General features: G+C 39.8%; 1 protein-coding gene across 5 annotated transcripts in view; it reads left to right on the top strand.

The window, feature by feature from the left end:
• The window catches only part of RPS6KC1 (ribosomal protein S6 kinase C1), a 92,347-nt gene that overhangs the window by 12,014 nt on the left and 55,382 nt on the right, over nt 1-24,951 (top strand). For all 5 annotated transcript variants that reach the window (XR_010070229.1, XR_010070230.1, XM_063328479.1 and 2 more), the window contains 4 exons: nt 6,719-6,834; nt 8,917-9,010; nt 12,889-12,948; nt 13,761-14,123. Coding sequence is in view for 3 of the 5 variants with exons in the window: in XM_063328479.1 (XP_063184549.1) it covers nt 6,719-6,834; nt 8,917-9,010; nt 12,889-12,948; nt 13,761-14,123 (633 nt within the window). In the remaining 2 variants the exon portion in view is untranslated. The remainder of the gene's footprint in view (nt 1-6,718; nt 6,835-8,916; nt 9,011-12,888; nt 12,949-13,760; nt 14,124-24,951) is intronic.

Below are 24,951 nucleotides of genomic sequence, written 5' to 3'. Positions count from 1 at the left end.
TCTTTTTCCATATATTGCATGATTTTCAGCAGGTTTTTAAGAGTTATTCAGCGGGTTTTTTTGTTTGTTTTTTGTTATTTTTCTGTCCATATATTTGGTGGTTTTTTTGGAATGCATCTACTGTGTGCAATTATTGGGGGTTTTAACGTGTTTTTAAGCTTCCAACACGTTTGGCATTTTGGCATGAGTCTACCATGTGCTTTTTTTGATGTGGTTTTTGGCAGGCTTTTCAGTTTCTAAGGTGGTTTTGGTCTGGCTTTTCAGTGTCTAAGGTGTTTTGGGATTATTAAGGCTTTCTGTGATGTTTACAAGTTGTTTTAGGGTGGTAGTGCGCTTTTTTTTTAAGCATCCAGCCTGTGTTTATGGGTTTTGTATGCACTGTGCATTGTGGTATTTACTGTCCAGTTTGGTTGGCATTTTCTTGAATGCATCTACAGTGTGCTTTTTTTTTTATTTATTTTTGGCAAGGTTTCTGGTGTAGATGTGTAGATTTTGCCTGTTTTTTTGGTGTGGATTTTGGTTCCTAAGGCATTGCCATGGCATGTTTGGCATTGCTGCAGTGTTGAGTGTCCAGCACGTTTGGTATTTTTTGGCATGCGTCTCCCACGTGCTCTTTTTCTTTTGCCAAGGATTTTGCACCTTTTTTTGGAATGTTTTTTCATTGCTGAGGTGTTGTTGCAGTGTTGTTTTCCATTGCCATAGTGTTTCTAAGATGTTTTGGTGCATTTTTAAACATAGAGCACACTTATGCCATCTTTTTGGTTTGCATCTATGATGTGCTTTTGGTGGGTTTTGCACCCAGCATGTTTGGCTGCTTTTTCTTTTTTTTGGTGTTTTTTGGTATGCATGCTTTTGTGTGTATTTGCACATATTTTCCATGCGTTGTGCCTGTGTTCTATGTTTATTGTCATGCATGTCTTTGCACTTTTTTTCTCATGTGTTGTGCACATTTTAGCATCCAGCCATTGTTTGGTGTGTTTTGGCATGCATCTAGTGCTGTTTCTTACAGGTGTCTTGTATACAGTTTTAGCGATGTTGGGCATGCATCTAGTGCATATTTTTCCATGTTTTTCCTGTGTGTTGCACATCAGTGTGTTTTAGCATCCAGTGTTTGTTTTGCAGTTTTTTTGGACCTATATCTATTGCATGCTTTTACATGTTTTTTTCCCTTTGTCATGGTTGTAGCATGTCGTGGCATTCGGTATGCTTTTGGTGTTTCTGGCATGTGTTTACTATGTGCTACACATGGGAAAAAGTGTGCAAAAACTTTTTTAGCATTTTTGCATGTGGTTAGCATAAGCTTTTTTTTGTGTGCTTTTGTGCACCCCGGCATTTTCTCCTGTTTTTTTCTGGGTGGTTTTTTTTTTTGTTGTTGTGTGGTTTTTTTGAAAAAAATTTTTCTTTAGTTGTGCTTTTTTGTTGTGTTATGCTTTTTGGCATGAGTTTCTTTTGACATTTACTATTACTTTGGGATAGTCAAGCCTGTCAGTTTGGAAAGTGCCAAAATTTGAGGTTGTTTAGTCAGCCTTCTTCCCACCGCTTTGTGTGACAGCACTTTTAATACTGCCCGATGTTATAGTTCTGTAGCAGTATTTGCTGGCCTTCTTTTGCCTTGAGTAGTGGAGAAACTGTATGCAACTCCCCTGCAGGCAAGACAACCTGGAAGGCACAAATTTTCTATTTGATGCTTTAGGACAAATTGCTGCCACAGACTTGTAATTTTTGCTATTTAGTGTTCATTTTTGATGTCTACTGCATGTAGGCATGGCATTGAGATGCTTTAAAGAATGTATTAACATAAACAACTTTGAACAAGTTGAAGCTGGCTTATAACCCAAGTCCAAACGGCTCCTACAGCTTTGGGGGAGCCTCTGATTTAGCCCCTTGTTGTGTGGATCAGCTAAGTGTAATGCGAGGAAGCTGAACTCTGATGCAGATTTCATGTTTCTCTTTGCAGAGCTGGATAAAATTCCTAGTTTAAATTTTCTCTCACATCAGCTAAATTGTATCCAACTTTTATGTCTTTTTATTTTGCTTATTTATGAAGTTGGAAGTGGGTAAGTTTCAGTGCTGTGTTAGAACTTGTGCACTAATGGTTAAATAGATAGTGTATTATTAATTTCACCCTGACATGATTTTATATCAGATTTACAGAGTAGAGTGCTTACTGGACAAGTTATTTAAAAAGCTAATATTTGCAAAGCATAATGTAATTTCAGGTAGAAGTTATGGTAGCTATTCATAAGGGAGGAAAGAGGGGTAAAAAAAAAAAAAGAAAATCAGGGTGGAAGAGAGCACGGGCTTCTAATGTTTTAAATAATTTTAAAATGCCAGAAAAGCAAATTAGCTGTTTTTGCACTAGCTCTGTAAGCAATGGAAGAATTGAGTGAAACCCCTTCTGAAAGACATTCTTCTATTGTATTTGATGAGCAAAAGTGACTGCAATGTACATTGTAAGAGAAGGAAATCTACAGAAATAGTCAATGTAGTTATTTACAAAAAGCCCTTTGAAATTAAAAATAAACCAAAATAAACCCCACTACATTTGAATGAAGCTAAGCCACAGAAGAATACAGGAAAGAAGAAGTAATAAATATAAATTTTAAGTGATTACTGCATGCCTGAAAGGAACAGAAATGTCTGACTCTTCAATTTAAGAATAATTTTTCCATTTAAAGCATAAAATTTTACTGCATATCCTTCCATCTCACTTCTACACATAATAGCTGCTGTGTGTTTTATTTAAATTTAAAGCATTTATCTTCAGATCAGTACTAGTATTTTTTCTACTACAGGAAAGATATATTTTTAGTGGATTTTGAGTTTTTGACAAATGTTTTCAGTCACGTTTAGTTAATGGTGAGCTGCAAGGTTCATCTGTATTAAGATCTTTTGTTTTCAAGCTGCTTTATTGGAGCGTTTCTGCAGTGTTTCTTCCCTGTGGTGACTTTCCACTAGTTCCAGCTTTTAAACTAGTTACTAAGTAGCATTGCCAGTAGTTGCTGGCAACTTGTTAATTTTTTTTTTATGTGAGTGCTTTAAATAATGTATACCTATTATTTTGCGGAGAGTACACTTCACAAAATGAGCATTGGTGGTTCTGACAGTTGAACTTACTTGTAGCACAAGTATTTAAACCTGCGCAGAGTCTCAAGTTCAGCATTTAGAGTTTTAGGAGGTGGTCTGTGGAACTGACAGGTATTTAAAAATGAATGAGTCATGCTGTGCTTCCATGTTACATGCAAACAAAGACTTGCCACATCTGCAGAGCTGAACTGCATTGCATGTTTTACACCACAGCTTTCGATAATTATAACGTACAAGTGTGTGTATTTTTATGCTGTTACAATAAAGCTGCTCACATCAAAGCATGAAACTTGTTATGCGTGGGGAAAAGAAATCATTTCACTTTTTCTGTGCTTCACTTGAACCCTTTCCACGCATTTTATAGAGAAAACATAATGACTTAGAGCATGGGAGTCTAAAATGTCCTAACAAATCTAGCTGTTAAAGCTTCTCTGAATTCTTACGCAGCAATTATGATACCTATTTCTGGGAAGTGATTACTCTCCTTCCCTAATATTCATCAACATAATTTATTCAGTATTTTCAAACTACTTTTTTTGTTGGATACTTTAAGTATTCCCATATGTTGGCTATACGTGGCATTTTACCAAAATCTGGTAAATCTGTACTCAGAGTTTCTTGTATCTAACAACTGTAGAAATGCACTCTAGTGTAAAAAAATATTCTCCCTCTGGACACAGAGAAACCAAAAACCCCAGATACTGATAACTTGTTAGCAGTGAGTCAGAAAGATGATTCACATTATAAAGCTCAGATAACAATACTGTTTAGACTTGAAAATACCAAATGAAGCAGCACATTTAAGAATTAGGTATCATGTACAGTTGGAAGTCTTGTGAGAAACTAAATGAAACATGAACACAAACCTTGCTGCCTGTTTTGTTGTCCAGATCTGCTCCAGAAGAGGAACTGTGGATTCTCTTCACAGAAATTTACATTTGATTTCCATGTATATATGAAATTTTGAATGGATCATTGCTGGAGGAATGGCAGAACTATGCTAATGCATTTGTTATATGCTAAGATTGTAGGTGATGCTTCCTACAACCCTGGAAAGACATAATCCCTACGATGAAGTTTCCATGTGTCGGAGATGCAAAGAGTAGTGGAAATAAGGTTTCCTGATAAAAATATTTGAAGAGTCAGCTGGGTATCTGTTGTGGTTTGGGCCAGACTGGCCCTTTGAACATCTGATTGAGAAGGATGATAATGAAAGTGTTGAACAATACAAGATTGCTTGAAAGTATGAAAAAAGGGAGAGGGGGAAAGAGTTACACAGGGTTGGCTGGGAATGAAACTGCCAGCAAGATCCCAGATAGTCTGTGAACAAAGTACTGAATTATGTTCTTCCTTTCCCCAAAGTCCTCTAGTTCTGTAAGTGGTTGTCCTGATAGTGTATCTGATGCTGATGAGCTGGAAAATGTGACAGTGACTAATGTTTCACTGACTCTGCTCAAACACGTGTTTCATTTATTTATTTATTTTAGCTCGGCTTCCTAAGAAAATAAGGCTTATGTAATTGTGCTGTCAGACAGTCAAACCTCTTACTCATGCAGCTAATATCAGCTAAATTTGAGAGGGAAGGTGGTTGTAAATGTGATCATATTTCTGCAAAGTCTGTGAAACGGCAGCTGAGTAAGAAGGGAGCGCGTGCTGTGGTGCTACCGGGGCCCAGGCAGGCTCAGCTCGTACCCGTGGGTTTGCAGGTGCCTGGACAATCGGTGAACACGCGCCGGTCAGCCTGGCTCTGCTGGTCCCGACACATCCTGTCTGGTGGAAGTACTGAGAAGGTGTGAATGAGGAAAATTAATTTTTATTGGGTCTGATGACGAAACAGATCAGGGAGAGAAAGATCCCTGGGAAACCAGGAAAAATATCTTAAAGAATTACTTGCTTGCAAAAGTTACCTGTTTCTGGCCTTGTTCGGTGTTTACTTCCTTGCGATTGTTTTTTTTTTTTTTTTTTTTTTTGTTTCGTTATAACAGTGTTCATGTTATTTTTTAGATTCATTTAACTCTCCTGTGCTGCTGGGCTTTACTGGGGGAAGTTGTTTTTTCATGATGTCCTATTTTGTGTGGAATGAAGTAAAAGCTCTAACGCACCCCCAGCGAGTGTTGCTCTGAAGACATAGGAAGTTTGACGAGCAGTTTAATAGAGCCTGATTCCAGTTTTACCACTCAACATGGTAGCATTGCCTTTGCCTTCTTTCTGCTTGCTTGTTGCTCGCTCTTTTGAACGGCTGCTAAAGTTTGTACAGTTGAAAGGGTAGGGTGAACAAGTCACAGAACCGATCCAACTGAAAATTAGCCCAATGAATCTTTCCTTTCCTTTCATGGAAAAATAACCCTCAAAAGCCTTATTTGTGATCTTGTGAGTATGTGTGTGTCTTTCTAGTTTTATTTTCTTTTTTCTGGTACCACATGGGCAGGAGCTATTTACTTGAAGAATTTCTGGAAAGAATCCTGCTTTGATACTTTCTTCTGGGATTATTTTTTTACTTGCTCAGAGTATAAATGAATTCTGCTTCTGTATTCAATGTTTCTTTTGTCCTCTTCAAAGGTTAATGCCACAGAGCTGTCACAGGTGGTTCTTATTTTTCTGGTCATGCTGTTATAGCAATACTGTTTCTTGAACTTGTCTTCCCAGTCCTTTTTTCCCCTCTGTATAGCTGTTCCAATATCTGTTCCATTCTCCTCCAATTATTACTGTTAACCTCTGCCCTTTTCCTTTTGTAAACCTGTAACGATTTCAACAACAAAGTCATGTTGATATGAAAAGCTAAAATAAGTTGTGTGCAATTGTGAAGAATGTGAATTTAAGGTAGCAATCCAAGGGTTCTTTCTCCTGAGAAGCAAGTCTCTCAGGTGAACTGTGGGATTGTTTTTTAAATTATGTTTTTTCTAATTGAAATGCCTTGGGTGCTGGGCAGGAAAAGGGAAGGATCATACGTTTTGGTAAATGAGCTGCTTCCCAGCTCTGCTTACCTCTTGAATCTAGGAGGAGATGAAACTCTGTCTGCATGGAGCTACTTCAGAGGAAAGCTTCAGTGCCTGGTAGGAGGGCTTCACCATCTCCCCTACACTCTGTCTCCACCATAAATGGCACCTTGGAATCGATGACCTGTTTGGGGGCTTTTAGCAATACTTCGTTTACTATCTGCTCATATTGTGCATTGTTCTTGAGCATATATGAAGAACGCTCAGCTCCTTGCAGGATTTGGGCCATAATCAAGGCTGACACTGACTGGCATATTGTCAAATTGTGCATGTATCATTTATTGTTAGATAACACTGGACACCCGTTAGTGTCTCTTGGCTAATCAAGAGTGTTGCCTCGCATATTCTTACGATGAGAGGGCGAAGAGTTCTTGTCGTAGCTGCCAGCTTTCATCATCCGAGCGGATTGCAGAAGATGGGACTAGGGACAATTGAGAATAGGAAGTTCGAAGATTTGCGATCTTCTCCTGAAGCACTGGAATGACTTTCATAGACTCAGGGCATTGTCTCCAGAAGGTTGCTTTTGTCTTGTTTTTTTTTGTTTTGTTTTGTTTTGTTTTTTTCCCATGGTGGTTACTATTGCAGAATAAATGTGTAGTTATTTCTAAAACTGTCAATCCATGTGTCTCTTCCAGGGCGATTTGATGAAACTGTGATTGAAGAAAGAAGGCAATGTGCTGAAGATCTGTTGCAGTTTTCTGCTAATATCCCTGCCCTCTATAACAGCAAACAGCTTGAAGAGTTTTTTAAGGTTTGTTAGTATTTGCAGAAGTGTTTGCATCTTACTGATATGAATAAAGCATAGTGCTGATTCTGCTTTACTTTATAAACTGTGGAGTGACAGTGAGCTGATCTGACATGCTTTGTGAAGTGATTGGGAGTTTTCCATTCACTCGAGAAATGTGGCTTAAAAAAACCACCTATACCATACCTCTACAAGGTGGAAAGTTTTATAGGAATGTCAGATGAAGGGATTTGGCATTTTTGTTTATTGAATGATGAGCAAAACCTGTGATGTTAAATGCAGGCGTGCAGCAGGGAGGTAATAAAAATATTGTCATGTTTCTGTATTTTATGTAGGTGTTTATAGTTTCAAAGGAAAGGAAGAAAGACTGTCTAGATTTGTTTTCTTATGGCCTGTTACGGATTCAGATCCGTGACAACAGATCCAGGCGTATAACTAGTCAAATGTGCTGCCGGTACAGTGTTGTGAGAACCACTGTGCAAAACACAGTTTAGGGTAATACGTTGATCCAGGCTTCCTCTTTATTACATCTGAAGCGGTTTGTTTTCATTAGTTTCTTCAAACCGCTTTATTTTCAGGAGCTTAGTTAGCTTGGTCCAACATTCTACAAACACACAAGCATAAATTTACATGTAAACATGATAGTGATAGTAACTCTCTGGAATTAAAGAAATGCTCATCTGAATGCAATGGGAGTCAAGTGTAGAAATGTGTTAAGTATATTTAAATGATATATGTGTATAAGCAAAATTACAGCAAAGCACAAAAATTCTAACTTGTTTTTACGTTGCAGTTATTGCAGAGCCCTTTAAAATACTTAAGATAATTTTCTTTAAGCTTTGGTGGCAGCAATGAATGGGAGGCTGAGTTAGAATATTTTACTTCTCAGTTTATTTGCATTTGCACTTTTCAGTTCTTGGGAAATATTTCTGGTTTGTGGTTTTGTGTATTTGATCAGAACTCTTTTCCTCTCCTTTGCTAAACAAAAGTATTAATTTTAGCCTTCCAATGGACCTTTTCTGGCTTTGTTAGACAATGAATCAATCTAGAAAGGCATTAATTTTAATAAGAACATGTAGGTCCACAAGGGGAGTTATGCAGGTGTAATGATTTAGGCTCATTTGTTAGCTGATATTGTGTCATGTTTTCCTGTAGAGAAAGTCTGAGGTTTTGATCAGTCACCAGCTCAGCCAGTGTCTTTCAGCTCTGCTGACGGGCGGGCTTGTTCCTTTTCAGATTTTTGTGCAAATAGCCATGGAGAGATAAACTTGGACCATGAAATCTTAGAAACAACTGAAGGGAGTGCTGCGTATATCTGTGTACTATTGACTCCAGAAAAATGGGCTGGCTAGTGTGAAAATGTGTTGGGCTAGTTCAAGACGGATTAGCAATGCCCATGTGTAACACTGCCTTTAAAATGGTGCAGTTTCTAGTATAGCTGCCTGGAAAGTGTACACCTGACATGTGAAGCAGAAATTTAAAAAAATCGAACAAAACATTTAGGTGTTTTTTTGTGCAATTAATTGTTCCTGTTGTTACTTCACTCACCTCTGATTCCTTCCAAGCTTGGGAGGGAATAAGGTCCTTTTATGCTGGCTCTGGCCTTATCTTCCCTGTTTGTCCAGTCTCGACCACAACTGAACTTAAGATAGTGGGTCATTGGTGGGATGTTATTCTGATGAGCAAATGCTCCTGCGCAAGGGATCTGCGGAGCTTGGGAACGCCACTGAAGGGTACAGACTGTGTGTACCACAAGAGAGCAGAAGCATCACTGTTCTCTCCTTGTTAAACGCTGGGGTTTGCAGGCAGACCTCCTGCAGCCTGGATGGTTCAGGACTCTCCTGCTCGCCACAGAAGCTGCAGTAGGCTAACTGTTTAGATAGCTAGACAGTTTGCGGTGACCAAACATGGCCTAACCAAAAGCCCTTGTTTAATTTTGCAGGCTTATGTAGTTTAATTAAATGCATTAGCTCTAAAGTAATGGAGGATTCACTGGTTAGGAAATTTAATTTTGACTATCACTGCTATATGATGAGACTTTCCGTAGAGCACAACAGCTAAATAATTCCTTTCCCTCTTTCTTTTCAGGGTGGAGAGGTACATGATGGGTCTGAACTGATTGGTCCTGTTGAGCCTCTGTCTGACTCTCTTACTGACAACCTGTCTGACTGCAGCTCTGAAGGTTTGCTTTCTTTTCTCATGAAACCTTATAATGTGGTCTGTTTTAAAGCAGCACGTGCGTGACAAGTGCTGTATTTGTAGGAGCACTGGCATCCAGTTTCTATTTGTTTGTTATGACAGAAATGCCAGAACTGGGATTAACAAAAGCGAAGTTGGGCTCAGCTCTTCACTACTGAAAGTCTGCTTCTAACAGGAAGTTTTCTGGGAGTTTCTTTAGTCCGTTCTAGAAGTCCTAGCGCTCTGTCGCTCAAAAAGAACTGCTTTTAGTGCTAACTGAACAGAACCCTCTGGTTTAAATGTACGTAATCCTGCCTGCTTCCAAGAGGTTGGGCAAACAGTGTGGTAGTGTTTGCTACTACTCATGACCCAAGCCTCAAGCTGTAAAAATTTACAGAGAACTTAAAAACCATTTTGAGGTTGATGAATAAATACAAAGGTGTCTGGATTTGCCTAAAGCATGAAAAATAGGTCTAAGATTTGAACTGCCTCATTCATTTCAGAGGGTTCGCATTCAGCTGTTTGTGTTCTGGCTATCGCCATGCTTTCAGTGCTTAGTAAAATCCAGAAGCGAGTTGGCATTGTATTTTAAAACTTTGTCTTCTGGATTCAGCATATGGAAGTGGTGAATGTTGAGGCCTACTGCAGGGTTCAGGGAGATAAGCAAGTTGTTCAAGTCTCTTACAAAAACTGTGAGCATTTTTTCTTTTCCTGAGAAGAACTCTCTATTCTTGAAGGTCTGAGAGGTTGTGTGTTAGAGCCAGTGTGGGCAATGTTAGATCGAAAACCGGAAATATCTTCCTTAACTTGCTAACATTTTCTGGTTGTGCTCTGTCATTGGAGGGTGTCTCCCTTTTCCGAAGCTTGCATTTCCTTAGCACAATGTAAAAGATGCACATGGATGGCTTGGATACCACGTGCAGAGTAATTTTAGTGGCACTTCACTTGCACTAGATAATGGTATAGCTGGTCAGCTTGGTAGGGTCACTCAGCCCAAATAAATACTGTGCTGGGGCTTCTTGCCAGCCTCTGGAGGCTCAGCCAGCTTAAGCATCTCTGTGTATGATTACCTGCCAAGTACCACGCAGTCTTTTAGATATTTATGTATTTCTGAGTTATGCTTGCGTCCTTGTGACTTCTAAGAAATTATTTTCCAACCCTTCAGATTTTCCTTTGGAACTGTTTTACACTCATGTATATATCACATTATTAAACAAACACTTAATAAGCTTATTTGGGAGGGTTTTTTTTCCTTAATTACTTAATTTCCTTTGGTCTCTTTCTGGCATAGAACTTGCTTTGGTAAAACTTTGCTTGAATAACAAGAAGTGCTTGTGTTTTCTAATGGTGCTTTGTTTATATTTGTTTGAGGTTGTATGACTTGCCACTGGGATCTATCAATGTCAGTAACTTTATGCTTAGTTACATAATACATTCTACATGTGCAGTGAGTTTTGCATTTTATTTTGTAGTATCTTCTATGATATTAATGAACTGATGCCCCCACAATAGTTCATTCTGTGAAGGGAAAGGTGTAGAGCTGTCTAATTACAGAGGGTAGTTATCAAATCCTGGTGATTAGTTTTAAAGGGGCACTACTTCTGTGAAATTTAACATTCCAGATTCTGACAATGCACCCATTTTACATTGTGCCTAATAAAAGAAAAAGTGCTTAACGTGAACATTTCTATTCTTTATTCACAAGGGCCTCATTTTTAGAAGAAAAACACTTCCTTTGTGTCAGATAAAATATTGAAAAGAAAAAAAAATGCTGTAAAGTAGAAAAATTCTTTGATACCCTTCTTCTGAATTGGCTGGAGTGCTTTTAGGGGATACTTGCAACAACTATGAGCACAGGATTTCCAGATGCCGAATGTGACTTTTGCGAAGTTACATTTTCTAAAAACCTATGTGTCTTCCAGCTCATATTTTCTTACGTTTGAAAGCAAGTTTGGGGCGAGGAGGAGACTAGGGACAGAAGGAAACATCTGTCTCTAAGGCCTCTAGATGGCAGTGGCAATACTCGACTCTGAGACCTCTCCCTGCCTCTCCTCAGGGCACCCTGCCTGCATCTAATTTTTCCAACTCTGATTATCATAGTTAACTGTGACTAGTTCGCTGTGTTAGTTTTTGTGAACATTCAAGGGCCTCCACGTGGGCACTGCTCCTTCAAGCTGTTGTACTGAGAAGTATCAAACCCATTCCTTAGCAGGTGCTGGTGTTTGCTTATAAGGGTGGGTTGTGTTTTATCACTTTTATCTGTTCTTTTCAGACAAAGTTCACTTTGCAGAAGGGGTGCACGTTAATGGTAGAAGATGCAAACTGGTAGTAGTAGAAATGTTTTTGTACCAAAATGAGCAATAAGTACCTTGCTTGTAAAAGCAGTTTGGCCGTTCATGCTTTCACAGGAACCTGCTTTTCAAAAGGGCAGGTTATCCAGGCTTTCCAGTAATTTTTGGAAACTGTGTTGACTCCTCATATACCCAGTGAAATTGCACAAGGCAGAGATGAGTATCGGTATTTATGTTCAATTTCAGCATCATTATACTTACCTGATACTCCTGACAAACAGTCACTCTGTCTTCCTCTCTGGGGACATGGGGATGTTCAAATATCCAACTTCCTCTCCAAAAGTCTTTCTATACCAATCGCCAAATTCTTTAGAGCAATTCACTGGGAAGCTCATCTTTTTTTTTTTTTTTTTTTTTTTTTTTTTTGCTGTCCCTAAATTGGGCGGGTGAACTGCCCATTATTAATACGCTAATTAATGCATCTCTGTCTTCCTCCAGCTCTTCTATTGCGAGGTTTTCTTCTTTCTTGCAGGACTTGGGGCTACACAGGCAGTTTTCTTCTCTGCGTGGACATGTTGTTTTATGTCCCTCCCCTGAAAAGATCAGAAGCATTGTCTTCTGTGCGCCCTGTTCCCTTCTCTCAAGTAGTCTTGTGTCACTAGATATGTCCCTTGCTTTCAGACAAAGAGGGCTGGTAATCTGTTCTCCTTCGTGTCTTTTTCTTCTCAATCACATTAAAGGAACTGCTAGCTTTCAGAAAAGCAATATTTCTACAGTGCCTTCTTACTCCTCTTCCATAAATTGTAAACTCCCTTGAACTCTAGAGTTGCAAAATCAAAAAGAAAGTTTGAGTTAGTTGCCTTTGAGTCAGCTCCTTGCTACTGCCACATGCCTTTTGAAGATAAGTCAGAACACTTTACCTGATAATGTGGATAAACTCTTGACTCTGTTGATAATACAGACGAAAACAGATACCAGGTTTTAGCTCATAATTTACTTTCTCTGTGTGTGCAAACAGCTAAATGTCTTGACCTTGTTGCCTGTTTTATTGCCTCTGTGGGTACATGTGCCAAGGTGATAAAACAAACTGCTACTTGATATCCAGGTGGCACTGCCAAATTCATGGCTCACTCCATATGTCTCATGCAGGGTACTATTCTGGAATGACATTTTTGAGACTAAAAGCTGGCAGGTATTTTTTGGTGTGTAGGTCCCAGCTTTGAAGGCTCTCCTGTTTTAAGTCTCCTTAGCTGTAAATCATCAGAGCAGTGAGATAGGGATTAAAGTGCTGCTGCTACTGAAATTAGGTGAGTTGGAGTGCTGAGGCTTTAATTAGTCCCCCCTAAGCAAGCACCTTTGTTTTGTTTGTTAACCTCAGAGGCAATGAGAAATAGCAAATCTAATATCACTTTCACAATTTTAATGATGTGTTACCAAATGGATATCTCTGATAGCCGGTCAAAGAGCAGTTTCATATTATGTACTTTTACCTGTGGTAGGGTCATGCCCTTTCATTTTGATGTCAAGTGAACATCTAATCTATGGTACAAAAGGATGTCAGAAACATTTTTGTCATTCTTGTCCTTTTCAGTTCGAAAGGATTTAAGTGGGCTTGATGATGTGACACTTACGAGCCAATCGGAGTGCGGAGGTGAGATCTAGAAGTTGCTTCCATGACATTTGTGGAATTTAAATTATTAGAAAGTCATAATTATGAGTGAATGCTTTTTGTGGATAATAATCCTTACAGAATGAAATGGTGTATATGTAAAATATCTTTGTTGCTGTTTATTTCCAAAGAACCACGCTAACTTGCTGCAGGTCAACTTGCAGTAAGTGTATATACTTCTAGCTTTTGGGAAATGTAAAATAATATGTTTTAGCTCAAATTTCAATGAAAGTGGTGTAAGCTAATTAATTTTACCATGTTAGCAATGGAAGAAGGCTGTGCATAGTAGATGTGAGTTAGTGCTGCATGATGCATAAGTTGACAGTAACTGTGTTAATTCAAATTCCTAGTTTACTGGTTTTTGGATGTTTCACCGTACTGATTTAAAACAGTAATTTGGGATTTCTTGCAACAGTAATTTCACTCCTCCTGATTGACTTTTGTAATAGCACTCACACTGAAAGGGTTAGTTTTGTAATTTCCTGGAGCCCAACTGTGAGCAGGCTTTGAAAGTTTAAGTTGGGTGTTAGACGTTGGTCTCTCCATTCCCGGTATGAAAATTAAGACCAGTTGCTCTGTGGAGATTTTAGCTAATTTTAAAAAACATGTTTCTATAGGTACTAAAAAATAATTTTTAAGACAAATTTATGTGGGGAATTTCTGTGCACAAAGTCTCAGGAAGCTGCATACGTGAGAAGAAAACTAAAATCTTTGGGTGGGATAGAGAATTTTGGAGGTTCCCAAGGGATATGAGAAATCTGGGATAATGGATGTCTTTCTGACTATGTTTTCAGGCTTCTCCAGTGACAGCGACTTGATCTCTCTGACAGTTGATGTAGACTCTCTTGCTGAGTTAGATGATGGAATGGCATCCAACCAAAGTTCTCCCAGTAGAGCTGTTGGCCTTTGCCTTACTTCTGAACCCCCAGTACAAAGCACACTGGCACCTGAGCAGGAGTGGAGCAAACCTGAAGGAGAGAGGGAAAGCCATAGTTTGTTTAGTGGAAGCTTAAAACCCAAGCCTGGCAAACAAGATTACTTGGAGAAAGCAGGCGAGTTGATAAAACTGGCCTTGAAGAAGGAGGAGGAAGAAGATTATGAAGCTGCCTTCAGCTTTTATAGAAAGGGGGTTGATCTGCTTCTGGAAGGTGTTCAAGGTATGGATCTTCCCATTTGTTTGTGGCATTTCCTTAGTTAACATCAGCTTACTGTGTTGCAAAGAGGTGATATGAAATGCAGAATGATGTGTGCCGGGCTTTCACATGCTTGATAGTTGCTGTGCATATGAGAGAGACAGAGATATAAAAATCCTTCTCTCTAAGATAATTTCGAAGTGCTGAACATCTCGTACTTTAAAATTGTGACACAACCTTCGGCTTGCAGGTAAGTAGCAAAGTGCTCCACTTTTGCCTCTTTCCTTTTTATTACCTAGGCATTAATTAATATGTGGCACTTGCAGCACTGTTGAAACATTATTTAATTTACATGGTTAAGTGAGGATTAATTATCCCCATTTTACGCATGGGGAGAGGCAGACTCAGGTTAACTTCCCAATCACAACAGGATTAGAACTATTCTTGGCTCACAGCCTCTTGCTTCTTCCACTAAACTGTTTTCCTTTTCTAGCTGAAGGATGCGTACAAGCTGCTAGAGGAGAATAAGATTTTTTTTTTTCCCAAAAGATTTTGGTGTGTCAATGTATGTCTGCAAAAGCTGTTAACTGACCAGATGCAACTACATGCAAATTTTTGTGGAGTGTCCTTGCACCTTATCAGCCAGGGAACAATTTTTTCCCTTTCCATCTCTAGTTCTTGAGAATCTAGAGTGATATCCTCATATATTTGCATTTTGTCCAACAATGGCTTAAAGCTATAAAGCACAGGAAAAGATTTGTTCTTTCCTGGAGTGAATTCAGGATCTGTGTATTGTGCTTCTGTCCCACACAGATCAAATGAGTAAGATTAGAATTGTGGCTTTGTTTGACGGTATACGGCACAGATGCATTATGCTGCTCCAGATCTGAACTTAAATGCTAAAGTACTGAAGCACACACAAGCAGAAGCCTTTGCTGCATCTCAGTATGATGCGCAGCAGTGGTCCAGACTCTGAACAGTTCTAGGAATGGAAGTTACCTGCTGAGCTGCTTTAACGGGGCCTGGCAAAAAATAATGAGTAGGTTACTGATAAAAACTAGAGGTGTGGGCCAAGATATGTGCATAGCCTTTGCTTGAAGTGTCTTACACTTTTTGGCAAAGGTATATCCACCTCTTTCTTTTCAAGTCCCAGTGATGTCAGCGGGGTTGCTGCTTTGCTGCTTGTTGTGGCTTTTCAATAGCACCCTATCTTTCCTCGCCCATGTTGTCAAAATGCTTTTCATTCTTGATGTTGAATGTCCTGGCAATACTTCTGTTGGAGAGCCCAGCTATTCTTTCTTTGCTAATACAGTTCTTCATCGACCTGTGTGCCATTCAGTTATGGTCTTCTGAAGGATGTGCTGTTTTGTCCTAACCGCTTCGGTTTTGCGCCGTTATGCAAGGCTGCCATGATGCAGTTTTAAACTGACAGTTCAAGTTTCAGCCTCAAAAAGCTTTCTTTATTAAACAGTTTCAAACTATTAGGGCATGAACACAAGTCAGGCTATCGCACATCAGTTGAGCTGCGGTAGCTATGCGTGTGTACTTGAGTTGTGACAGTGGTTAAACATGTTGGCTTTAAATCCATGGTAATCCTTATGGTAATATGTTTACCTTGAAGTTGTGAAAGGCTTTTCTTGCATGTGTAATAGGTCACTTGCTTAACTGATATATACTAACTTGTTAAACTAGAGTGGGTTGAGCTTTTTACTTACATTTGCTAACATTTCCTCCAAGCAGCTTTGCTTCTTTCCTGTTGACTAGCTACGTATGCAGCTGCCTCAGATGACTGCTAACCCTTTTCTCTCACCAACTGGCATCCATGCTTTTCAGGCTAGGAAAAAATTCAAGGAGTCTTAGAAAACTGTGATATTCTTCCCTGTTTTCTTGATACCACTCAGATAGTCCATTGGGGGTTATTAATAAATTTATAATGGCGGTACCTCTGTGTGTGGGGGGGTGGAGATGTTCCTGGTGGATGAAGACATGTGTAGCCAGCACCTGCAACTTCTGTGCAGACCCTGACATTGCATCAGCACAGGAGAGGGAATAATGGGAATGAGTTGCTTTTTAACTGGCATCTTATCCCTTGTGAACATAAATGTACACAGGCTAGTTCCTAGCAGTCAACTCTTCTTTCTCTGCTGTCTGTGTTACATGTTACACAGAATGGCTGTGAAGGTGCAAAGCAGATGAATCTTCATCCTCTGCTGGGAACTTACTTTGGGTACACACAGCTCATTTTGTGTCCCGTTCTTTTTGGACCTTCTGCAAGTTGGCAGGGAGACACTGATGCCCTCTTTATAAAGACAGGGCTGATTCAAATGCCTTCCTAAAAATATATACCTTCTCAGGATCTATGAGGACATTAAAAACCCCTCAAAAAACAACAACAAAAAAATCAGTAACTATATTTATCACACTTTTACATCTATCTATTTTGCGAAGGTGGTATGTTTAGCATTGATATGTGAATATTCACTGTATGTTGCAATAAAAAAACCCTTTAATCACTTCAGTTATTTAAACACCCCTGGTTATGTATTTCACATGCATAATACTGTGTTCCTTTCAAAGAGGGATGGTGCAATTGTTACAAAATGCCTTTGGTCTCTGCCATTGATTATTTTCAATCTAATTTGTCTAAATAAGCCTTTGTAATATCTGAAAGTGAAACACAGTGTTCATATATACTTACACACGTATAAAGCGACATTACCTTTCACTGTACAGCCACTGCAGAATGTGTGGCCTCTCTAGAATGGGCTGGAAATGGCTTTTGCGTGTGAAATGGTAATACATACTTTTGCCACGTGGTGGCACCAAGAAAATAGAAATTGACACCTAAAAATTAGAATCTGGAAATGTAACCAATGTACTGGGGAAAAAAGAAACATCATCCATCCTCTGTGTTTGAAACTTCTCTCAGGATCGCCTCAGAATTGTAAAGCCTCTGTAAGTTGGTTAGATGTATCTGAAAGATAGGGGTGTCTGTTGCCAGATGCTCCTTTAGGCTTGGTGCTTCTTAAGGCTGCCTCGTCAAAATCATGTATGAGTAAGTTTATTACTGCGAGTTTATGGACTTGTGTTGTTTAGTTTCAAGTAGCTGGTTTCCATAAAGGCGGTCGGAGCACACTTGAGTCTCATGCGCTCCTGACAACTTCCCAGCTCTCTGAGCTGATGATACTAATGCCAGGTGAGGCAGGTGTCACATAAGCTTACACCAAAGAAATGTGTATCTTGACTTCATTTTCAGCTGTGTGTACATGCTCTCACAAGTGTAGTGGTGTCAGTTATACTCTGCAAGGTGCATATGGATTTACCTCTGCTAGTCTCTTGCAGAGTTTTAGTATTAAATCTTCTAATGTCCTATTCACGGTCCTGCCAAAAGGTCTGATCTGTGTGTCACTTGGGGAATAAACACTGTCTGCACTCCGAGAGGCTGGTGTATACCTTGGACTCTGGGCATCCGCTCTTTATACATCACGGGCCTGGTTCTGCTCGGTACATGCATTTAATATTAAACGTGTTTGTCAGTGGGAAGGAGGAGAATGCATTCTTGGACTGGCAGCAGAGCCCTTGGACTATCCGTTGAACTGACTGTACCTCTTGTACCTCTGCACTTCATTTATACCAGGGCTTCCTTGCATGCAGTGAGAGGGAACGCTGCCATCATTTCCTTTTTCCTCTGAATACATACTGATTCTGCTGCCCCTCTTGCGTTTTCTGGGCATTGCTGCCTTTTGGAAGGCAGGTCTGTTGAGGGTTTTGTAGGATTGTTGAATAATTCTTCAGGAGCTGAAACCTTCTGGAATTCAAATCTTCTGCCTTTTTAAGCATACTAAGTATACTAACTGATAGAGACTGGCTCGCAACGATAGATGTTCCTTTGTTTTGTTAGCATGTCAGAGCACTTTGAGGTCAATGTATTGCTTCAGGCCCAGTGATGGAAAAAACGCACTAATCGATAGCAAGCCACCAAGTTCTAGGCTGGAAGTTAACTGTGTTTTATGCAAAGTAGTGCTTTCTGACTTTGGTGTAGGGCATAGTTTATGTTAGGAAAAAATGGATCAGGAGGCTGAAATTCTGGAAAGAGTTTTTTGTAATAAAGGAGGGAGCCCTGTTTGTATAAACTGCTCCTCTTGTTCCAACTCCAGCTGTTCTCACGTTCATCCATTATAGATCTGGGCAGTCTGAGCTGTCTGATAAACACAGAGTTAACACTGTTGCTGGGTTTCAGTAACTTCAGGCACATGGTGATGCAAGAACGCTTCACAATATGGTCAGTCTAACTCGTGGAGAAGTACAGGATCTTTTCCATGTGGTTTAGAAAGCAAATGTGTTCATTGCTGGTCTATTACATACAAGGCTCTATGTTACACATTAATGTCTGAAGGGAGATGATCCATTTACTCTGTGAGAGAGTTGGGGTGTTTGTTTTCACATGTGTAGCAGCTGTGGCTGGACACAATGAATATTTATTTGTTTTAGGGGGCTGGTTCAGCTATGCAGCATGGACCTTGTTGCATAAAGTGTGTGGTGCCTCTTAAGCCAGCTTAGCAGCCACAAGCTGTTTTCTAGGTATCTGTATTTTGCATTTGGTATCTACAACTTCTAGATAAGCTGATGGTGTCTTTGAAAGCGGGCTGCGAATGTCAGTTTTGCACTGCTCTGTGCTATTTTAATGTTTATCTAGTAAACAGAGCTGGAACAAAAATTACACAAATTACTGGAACCTTGCTAAAATGACTTTGACTTTTAACCCAGAAATGCATATACAATGAAACGCTGGGAATACTTTGGACAACTAGATGATATTTTTGGATATACTGAAAACAAACCAACTTGTGTCTAATTACTGGGATTATGATGGGCTATGATTTGAACTTGTGATGGAGCCAGGGATGCAAACAGGAGCATGCTTGACAGAATGCCAAGAAGACAGTGCTTTATGAAAAGTGGAAGAGGAGCCATGGCTGTTCCACGAGTGTGTTTCTGGCTTCCAGAGTGAAAAGCACCTTTGCTTGTTTGTCGAATAGCACTTATGAAGACAACTTCTGTTATAACACAGTAGCTATTTCAAATTCCTTTCGCTTGTTAAGTCCTCTGAGTAGTGTTTTTCATTGAGAGTGACAATCTCTTAGGCAGTTTCTGAGCTAGCCAGCAGCTGTGCCTGATTGGAGGAACATCTTTGAGGAAACAACAGATCTGTTTTCTGAGAAGATGCATTGGGGTGTGAGCTGATGTCTTCAGGTAAACCTTAGAGTTGTGCTGGGCCCCGCAGGGAAAGGTAATGACAGGGTGACTGACGGAACTGTAATTCTCCCCCACCTCATCTCAGACCTGTGTGCTGCTATGGTGTTATTCGCTGTTGTAGCTTTACGCTTCCACCGAGGCTGGAAGCAGTCAGGACAAAAAGCTCCTGCCCCGGTTCCTTCCAAAGGAGCTGAAAACCATCTCTCTTTCCTGCAGTTGGACTGCGAGGATGCTGTAGGACCATTTGGGTTGAACTTTCTAAGCAGCAATACCAAGTGCTCCCTCTCCTAGTGCTTCATACAATCTTGAAATCACAGCTGCTGTTTTAGAAGGTTAGATGTTTGTGAGAGAACTTGTCTATTGACAAGCAGATAGATTAAGGAGGCATGTTTGAAATACTGTGGTTTGCTTAAAAAAAAAAATAGTTATCTCACTGTACTGCCAGTGATGCTGTAACCCATGCTAATATGGGCTATGAGCTGTTCATAACTGAAATACGATGGCTTCCAAGCCTACTGTAGACCACATGGAGCTTCAGAGCAGATCAGTGCTATAGGATCCATTACTGTGCAGTAGATGCTGGGTGACACTCTGAGTGATGTCATTCCATATGCAAAAGTATTGGGTTTAGACACTTCACTGTGGCAAAGCAGTAAAATATAGCATCTGCCAGTGAAGTATGGTGAAGTTGGTTAATGTACAAATACAGCCAGACTGAGCTATGTAAAGGAGTACTCAAGGCAAAGTTCCACTTAAACTGCAAGACTTCTCTGCACCAAGAGGCTGATAAAGGACTGGGGTTTAGAACCTGCTGCACAGCTTCGAGCCTTGCAGTACATGTGAAGGTCAATTGTAGCAACACCTGCAAGCCAACATGTAGGGCATGATGCAGAGACGACTCTGAATGTGGTTGCTTAGCATGTGGCTGTTAAAGAATTAATAAATATGTGACAAGCTGGACCTTACAAATCTGTCCTTTCTTCCCTCTTCTGGAGGACGCAGCTAGCCTCGTTGGCTTGGTGTTGATCTGACCTTTCCAAGATTTCCAAGTCTGTCCTCAGAGCAGCTCCTAGCCAGGTTGCTGCTTGTGGCCAGCCTCTTTGACTGACATCTCTTCCTGCCTGCACAGCCTTTTATCTCAGCTCTTGTTAGCCGGCACTTAGCTGCAGCTAAGTGCATTAATCTTTTTTTGACTGTTGCTATGTGGGGCTTCTATCTCCCATCAGAAGACCTAGCAGGGTTGCCCCACTTCTTCCAGCATACAGTGTAGATGGAACTGGTCTAGGTTACAGTGCTGCTTCTGTCCTTAGGTGAGAAAATGGAAGTCTCTGGCTGCAGAATTAAATGCCTTGGGCAGTGTAGGTGAATTGAGGCAAATTACTAGCTGGAAGAGAAAAATTGCAGAGATATGTGTAAGGACATGATGCTGCATGATAATCAGTGCTCTGATTATTATCTCCCCCCCTCCCCCCAGTTCTTGCCTATACAGCTTCTCTCTTTTCACGTACTTTTCTGTTTTCCTGTCCTCTTTCCCTCTTTTCCCTTCCAGTATCTTAAAAAACAGCCTGTCTAGCTTCACAGATAGAAGGACTAGTATAGGTTTGATCTCTACAGGGCCTGCTGCTGGCTCTTCTGTTTTAGAGATTTTAGTGATTGCTCATGGAAAAATACCATTTCCCATACTACTATATAAAACTACATATGAATTATATTTAACACATAGATATGAGTACTATCAGGCCATCAGGACTGATGAATCTCGTAATTGTTTTTTCATCTGTCTTTTTTTTTTTTCTTTCTGCAGTACTTTTTGCTTCAAACTACAGTAACTTGTTTTTACTTGAAGGGGTAGGTGTCTGTGCACCTGGGTTCCCTCTACTCTGAAACAAGGAACGTTTGTGTTTGCTAATTCTAATTTGTACTTGTCCTTTTAATTAAGAAGGAAGAGTGCAGAAAACTTGGCAAATCTTTTCCTCTCTTCTGTGGTGGTGGCCTGTGTAACTTCTTTCCTTGCTCTGACTGTCAGTGCTCTCTTCCTGTGGTGCTTCTGCTGGAGGACCTGCTGCTGCTGTCACCGTTCTGTTTCTTCATCAGTGCTAGGATGCCACTGCTTGTCCTTCTGTCTTACAATGTTCATGGGAGTTTTTCCCCCCCCCTTATTCTTAATGTAGTTTTACAGGAAAGTGTTCAAGAATATTTCTCACATTGTGAAGTCTTACTTTGGTGAAATACTTTGCAGTTTAAGACTACAACTTTTAGCAGATGGGTGAGAAGTTAAGCTTTTCCTCCCTGAAATGGTGTGTGCTCTGTGACCATTCATTTTAGTTTTTTCCAGATAGTCACACATACACATGAAAAGCTACCGCCAACCTTGTGGATTTAACATGAGAGTTTCTCTATAAACAGATGTTTGTTGATTAGTGTTTCTGGAAGGTTAAGTTTCTTATTCTCTTGAGTGTTGCTGACTCCTGCTTTACTGGTCACTCAAGCACATTTCACCCACACCATTCTTCTATGTAATCTTAACTTTGGCATGTATGCCAACATTTTTTTCCCAGAGAGGTGTTTACCTAGACATTTACACCACTGATGTGTAACCTTAGGTTTTCTACAGGATGCAGAATTGGTGACTTCACAGGAATTGTGAAGTCCTGTGATCTGTACATCTGCTCGACACCGATCTGTAAGGGTGTCGAGCAACCTGCAATGAAGATGACGTATAAAATACAGACATAATAGTTATAAGCACACTGGAAAGTTGGAAGAAGAATTCTTACATGTTCACTCACTGTCATGCATTTGTGCTTCAGCACGAGAGGTTTAAATTTTAAGTGGCTTTTTGTCTTGGTTGCTAGAGTACAGTACTGTCCTGAATCTTCAAAAAGCAATAAAGAATGCTTCTGATAAATGTGGTGCATTTTAATAAATTCTGACACTCCCAAAATGTTAAAAAAAAAAAAAGAAAGCTTACATCAAAGTGTTTTACCATAATGGGCTTAACCTTGGTATTATTTTTTAATATTTACAGGGGTTTTTTTCAGCTGCAGAATTTGGCCACCACCTCAAAGGAACTCATCATTAATATAATATATAGCACACTAGAGATGATGAGCTGGCAGGCTTATTTCCCAATTCCAAAGTGCCACCTGCTGCTAAAATCTATAGCATCTTTCCTTGATGCTGAAGTGTCCATCTACCCCAGCACCTGCCACATTTCACTTAAGTAATTGTTTGAAAATTAAAGGTTACCTACACTCCTGTGAAAGTTTGTGGAGACTCGTTCCAAAATCAGCAGCTCTTCCCCTTCCTGAAATAAATTTCGGGGTTATAAAACTGTGTCCAAAGTGGTCACAAACCCGTGCTGGATTATGAGTCGCATTGTCACTTACGGTGTGCCTGAGCTTTTGTTTGGCTAATATGGACAAAGGAGTCTGCTTCACATGATGTAAGAAGTGTTTGCCCTAAGAAGAACAGAGGTCCTCTTGAACCAATTAGGCAAAAATAACAGCTGGGCTACCCACTAATAAGGAAGGTGCTGCTAAACCTCTTTTCATTGTGAGAAGAAATAAATCTTTTAAGGCTTACTCCCTTGCATTTTTATAGAGAGCAATTCTTTGAAAAATTCAGCAATCCAGCTGAGTGATATGTGCAGGAAGACTGTGAAGAAGATAAAGAAACTTTTAAAAATAAAAAATGGTATTATAGCTGTTAGATTTGGCAATTATAAATGTTTCATTGAAGATTTCAGTATTTAGAGAAAGTTTTACTGTTTGAATTGTTAAGAACATGGAGTTTGGGGTTAGCACAACAGGCAGTCTCCCACAAGTTCCTTGTAGCCTGTTCTGTAAGAGGACATTCCTTCCTGGAGCAAATCTCTTCTGATATCTTCTTGAATAAAGGCAGCCCACGTATATTTTTAGTAACTCTGAGAGAAAAGCAGGAAGATTTGGAATATGGAGGTTATAGAGGATTGGGACAGGTAATGGTAACTTTTTAGCCTTAACTTTTCTGTGGAAATACCCACACCCTGGTCAAGCAGCTAGTTAGGTAGGGAGTGCACTGAGGTTGTCCTGACAGATTGGCTCTTCCTGAGGAAAATCTGTAATGCCTGGTGGGGGATGATTTGGAAGTGGTCGGACACAAAGGAAGGAAGGAATATCTAGAATTCCTGGGTGGGTGCTATGTGATTTACTGAATGTGGGATATTGTATATGTTAGTGGCAAATGGTGATTAGAGCTATCTTTCTTTGTTACCATCCAGTAACATACACATCTTCCACGTGACTTCATCCTAGATCTGTGGAGGAGAATAGTTAAAGACTAGAGCAAGTTTGAGAGCACTTCTATGCAGCTGAGACCTGTTCTGTTAGTAACCCAGATTATTTCAGGGAAAAGGACGGAATTTTTCATGGTCCTTACTGCCCAGATTTTTTTTTTTGAGTTTGTTGGATATGGCCTCCTTTCAATAGCTTTTTGCTATTAATACCTGAACATAAGTCATTTTCTTATCCAATAGAACTACAAAAGATTTGATGCCTGAGTAAAGAGTTAACTGAGCTCAACACTTAACACTTCAACACTGAGTTAGCTGATCTTTCAAAGGTATGTACCCTTCTGAGGTGCTATGAAGCGTAAGCAGAAGACAAACAAAAATATTGCTATTTTCCCAGTTGCTACTACTGCGTACCTATTCTGTGGAAATGCTGCTTCTCTGTATTTTTCACTCAAGTCAGCAGACTATGGGAAACCAAACGGGCAAGTCACAGATGAACTCAATGACACAATTATTCTGATTTTTTTGGTTTTCCTCCGTCAAATCCTCAAGATCGTTTGAATGTTGTTAGGAACGTCTGGTTTTGTAAATATATTGTAGCTGAGCCATCTTTAGAAATAAAAATTAAAGAACAAATTTTAAATGGTTGGCTGCTGTCCTAATGTCCTGGCTACTGTTACTTTGGTCAGCGGGTGGCCTGGTCAGCCTTTCCAAAGCCAATTTTCATTTTAAGATATTTTTATTTCTTTGAAATAGGCAAAGCCTTTGGAAAATGAGGGAGCAGCCTGCTTGTGCTTGTGTAGATGAAGGCTTATATGTGCAACAGAGTAGCTGTAGAGTTTTTATATTCTGTTTGCAGTAATAGTAAACAGAGCATCTAAAATAACCACTTGCACATTGCAACAAACACATCATCATTTGCTTAAAAAGAGTTATAATTACAGTTGACGAAGCATGGACACCATAAAAAATGCATTAGTTTGGCTTGACACATTAATTACCTGTTTTTGCAGATGTTTTTATATATTGTTGTGTGAACAGTTTACAAAATAATTACAGGAAAGTCATATGGAAAATAAACTAAGTGGGTGGTTTCTCGCCTTAATATTTTCATTCATGTGAATCTGTGTGAGGCACAGCTGCTCCGTAGCAAATGCAGAGGGAGAGAGATGGGGAATCTTGAGGGGTTTTTATTCTAAGGTCTCTATGATCAGCCTTGCTACACTTTTATATCTTGCTTTAGCAGTGTAGTTTTTAAACATGTAAAATGACATTGCTGTTTTAATCCCAGTGATCAGGAGGGGGGAGAAGCTTTGATCCTGA

This window comes from Chroicocephalus ridibundus, chromosome 3 (genome assembly GCF_963924245.1).
Source record: "Chroicocephalus ridibundus chromosome 3, bChrRid1.1, whole genome shotgun sequence".
In the NCBI taxonomy this organism is placed as follows: domain Eukaryota; kingdom Metazoa; phylum Chordata; class Aves; order Charadriiformes; family Laridae; genus Chroicocephalus; species Chroicocephalus ridibundus.
This window is presented reverse-complemented; position numbering and strand designations above follow the sequence as displayed.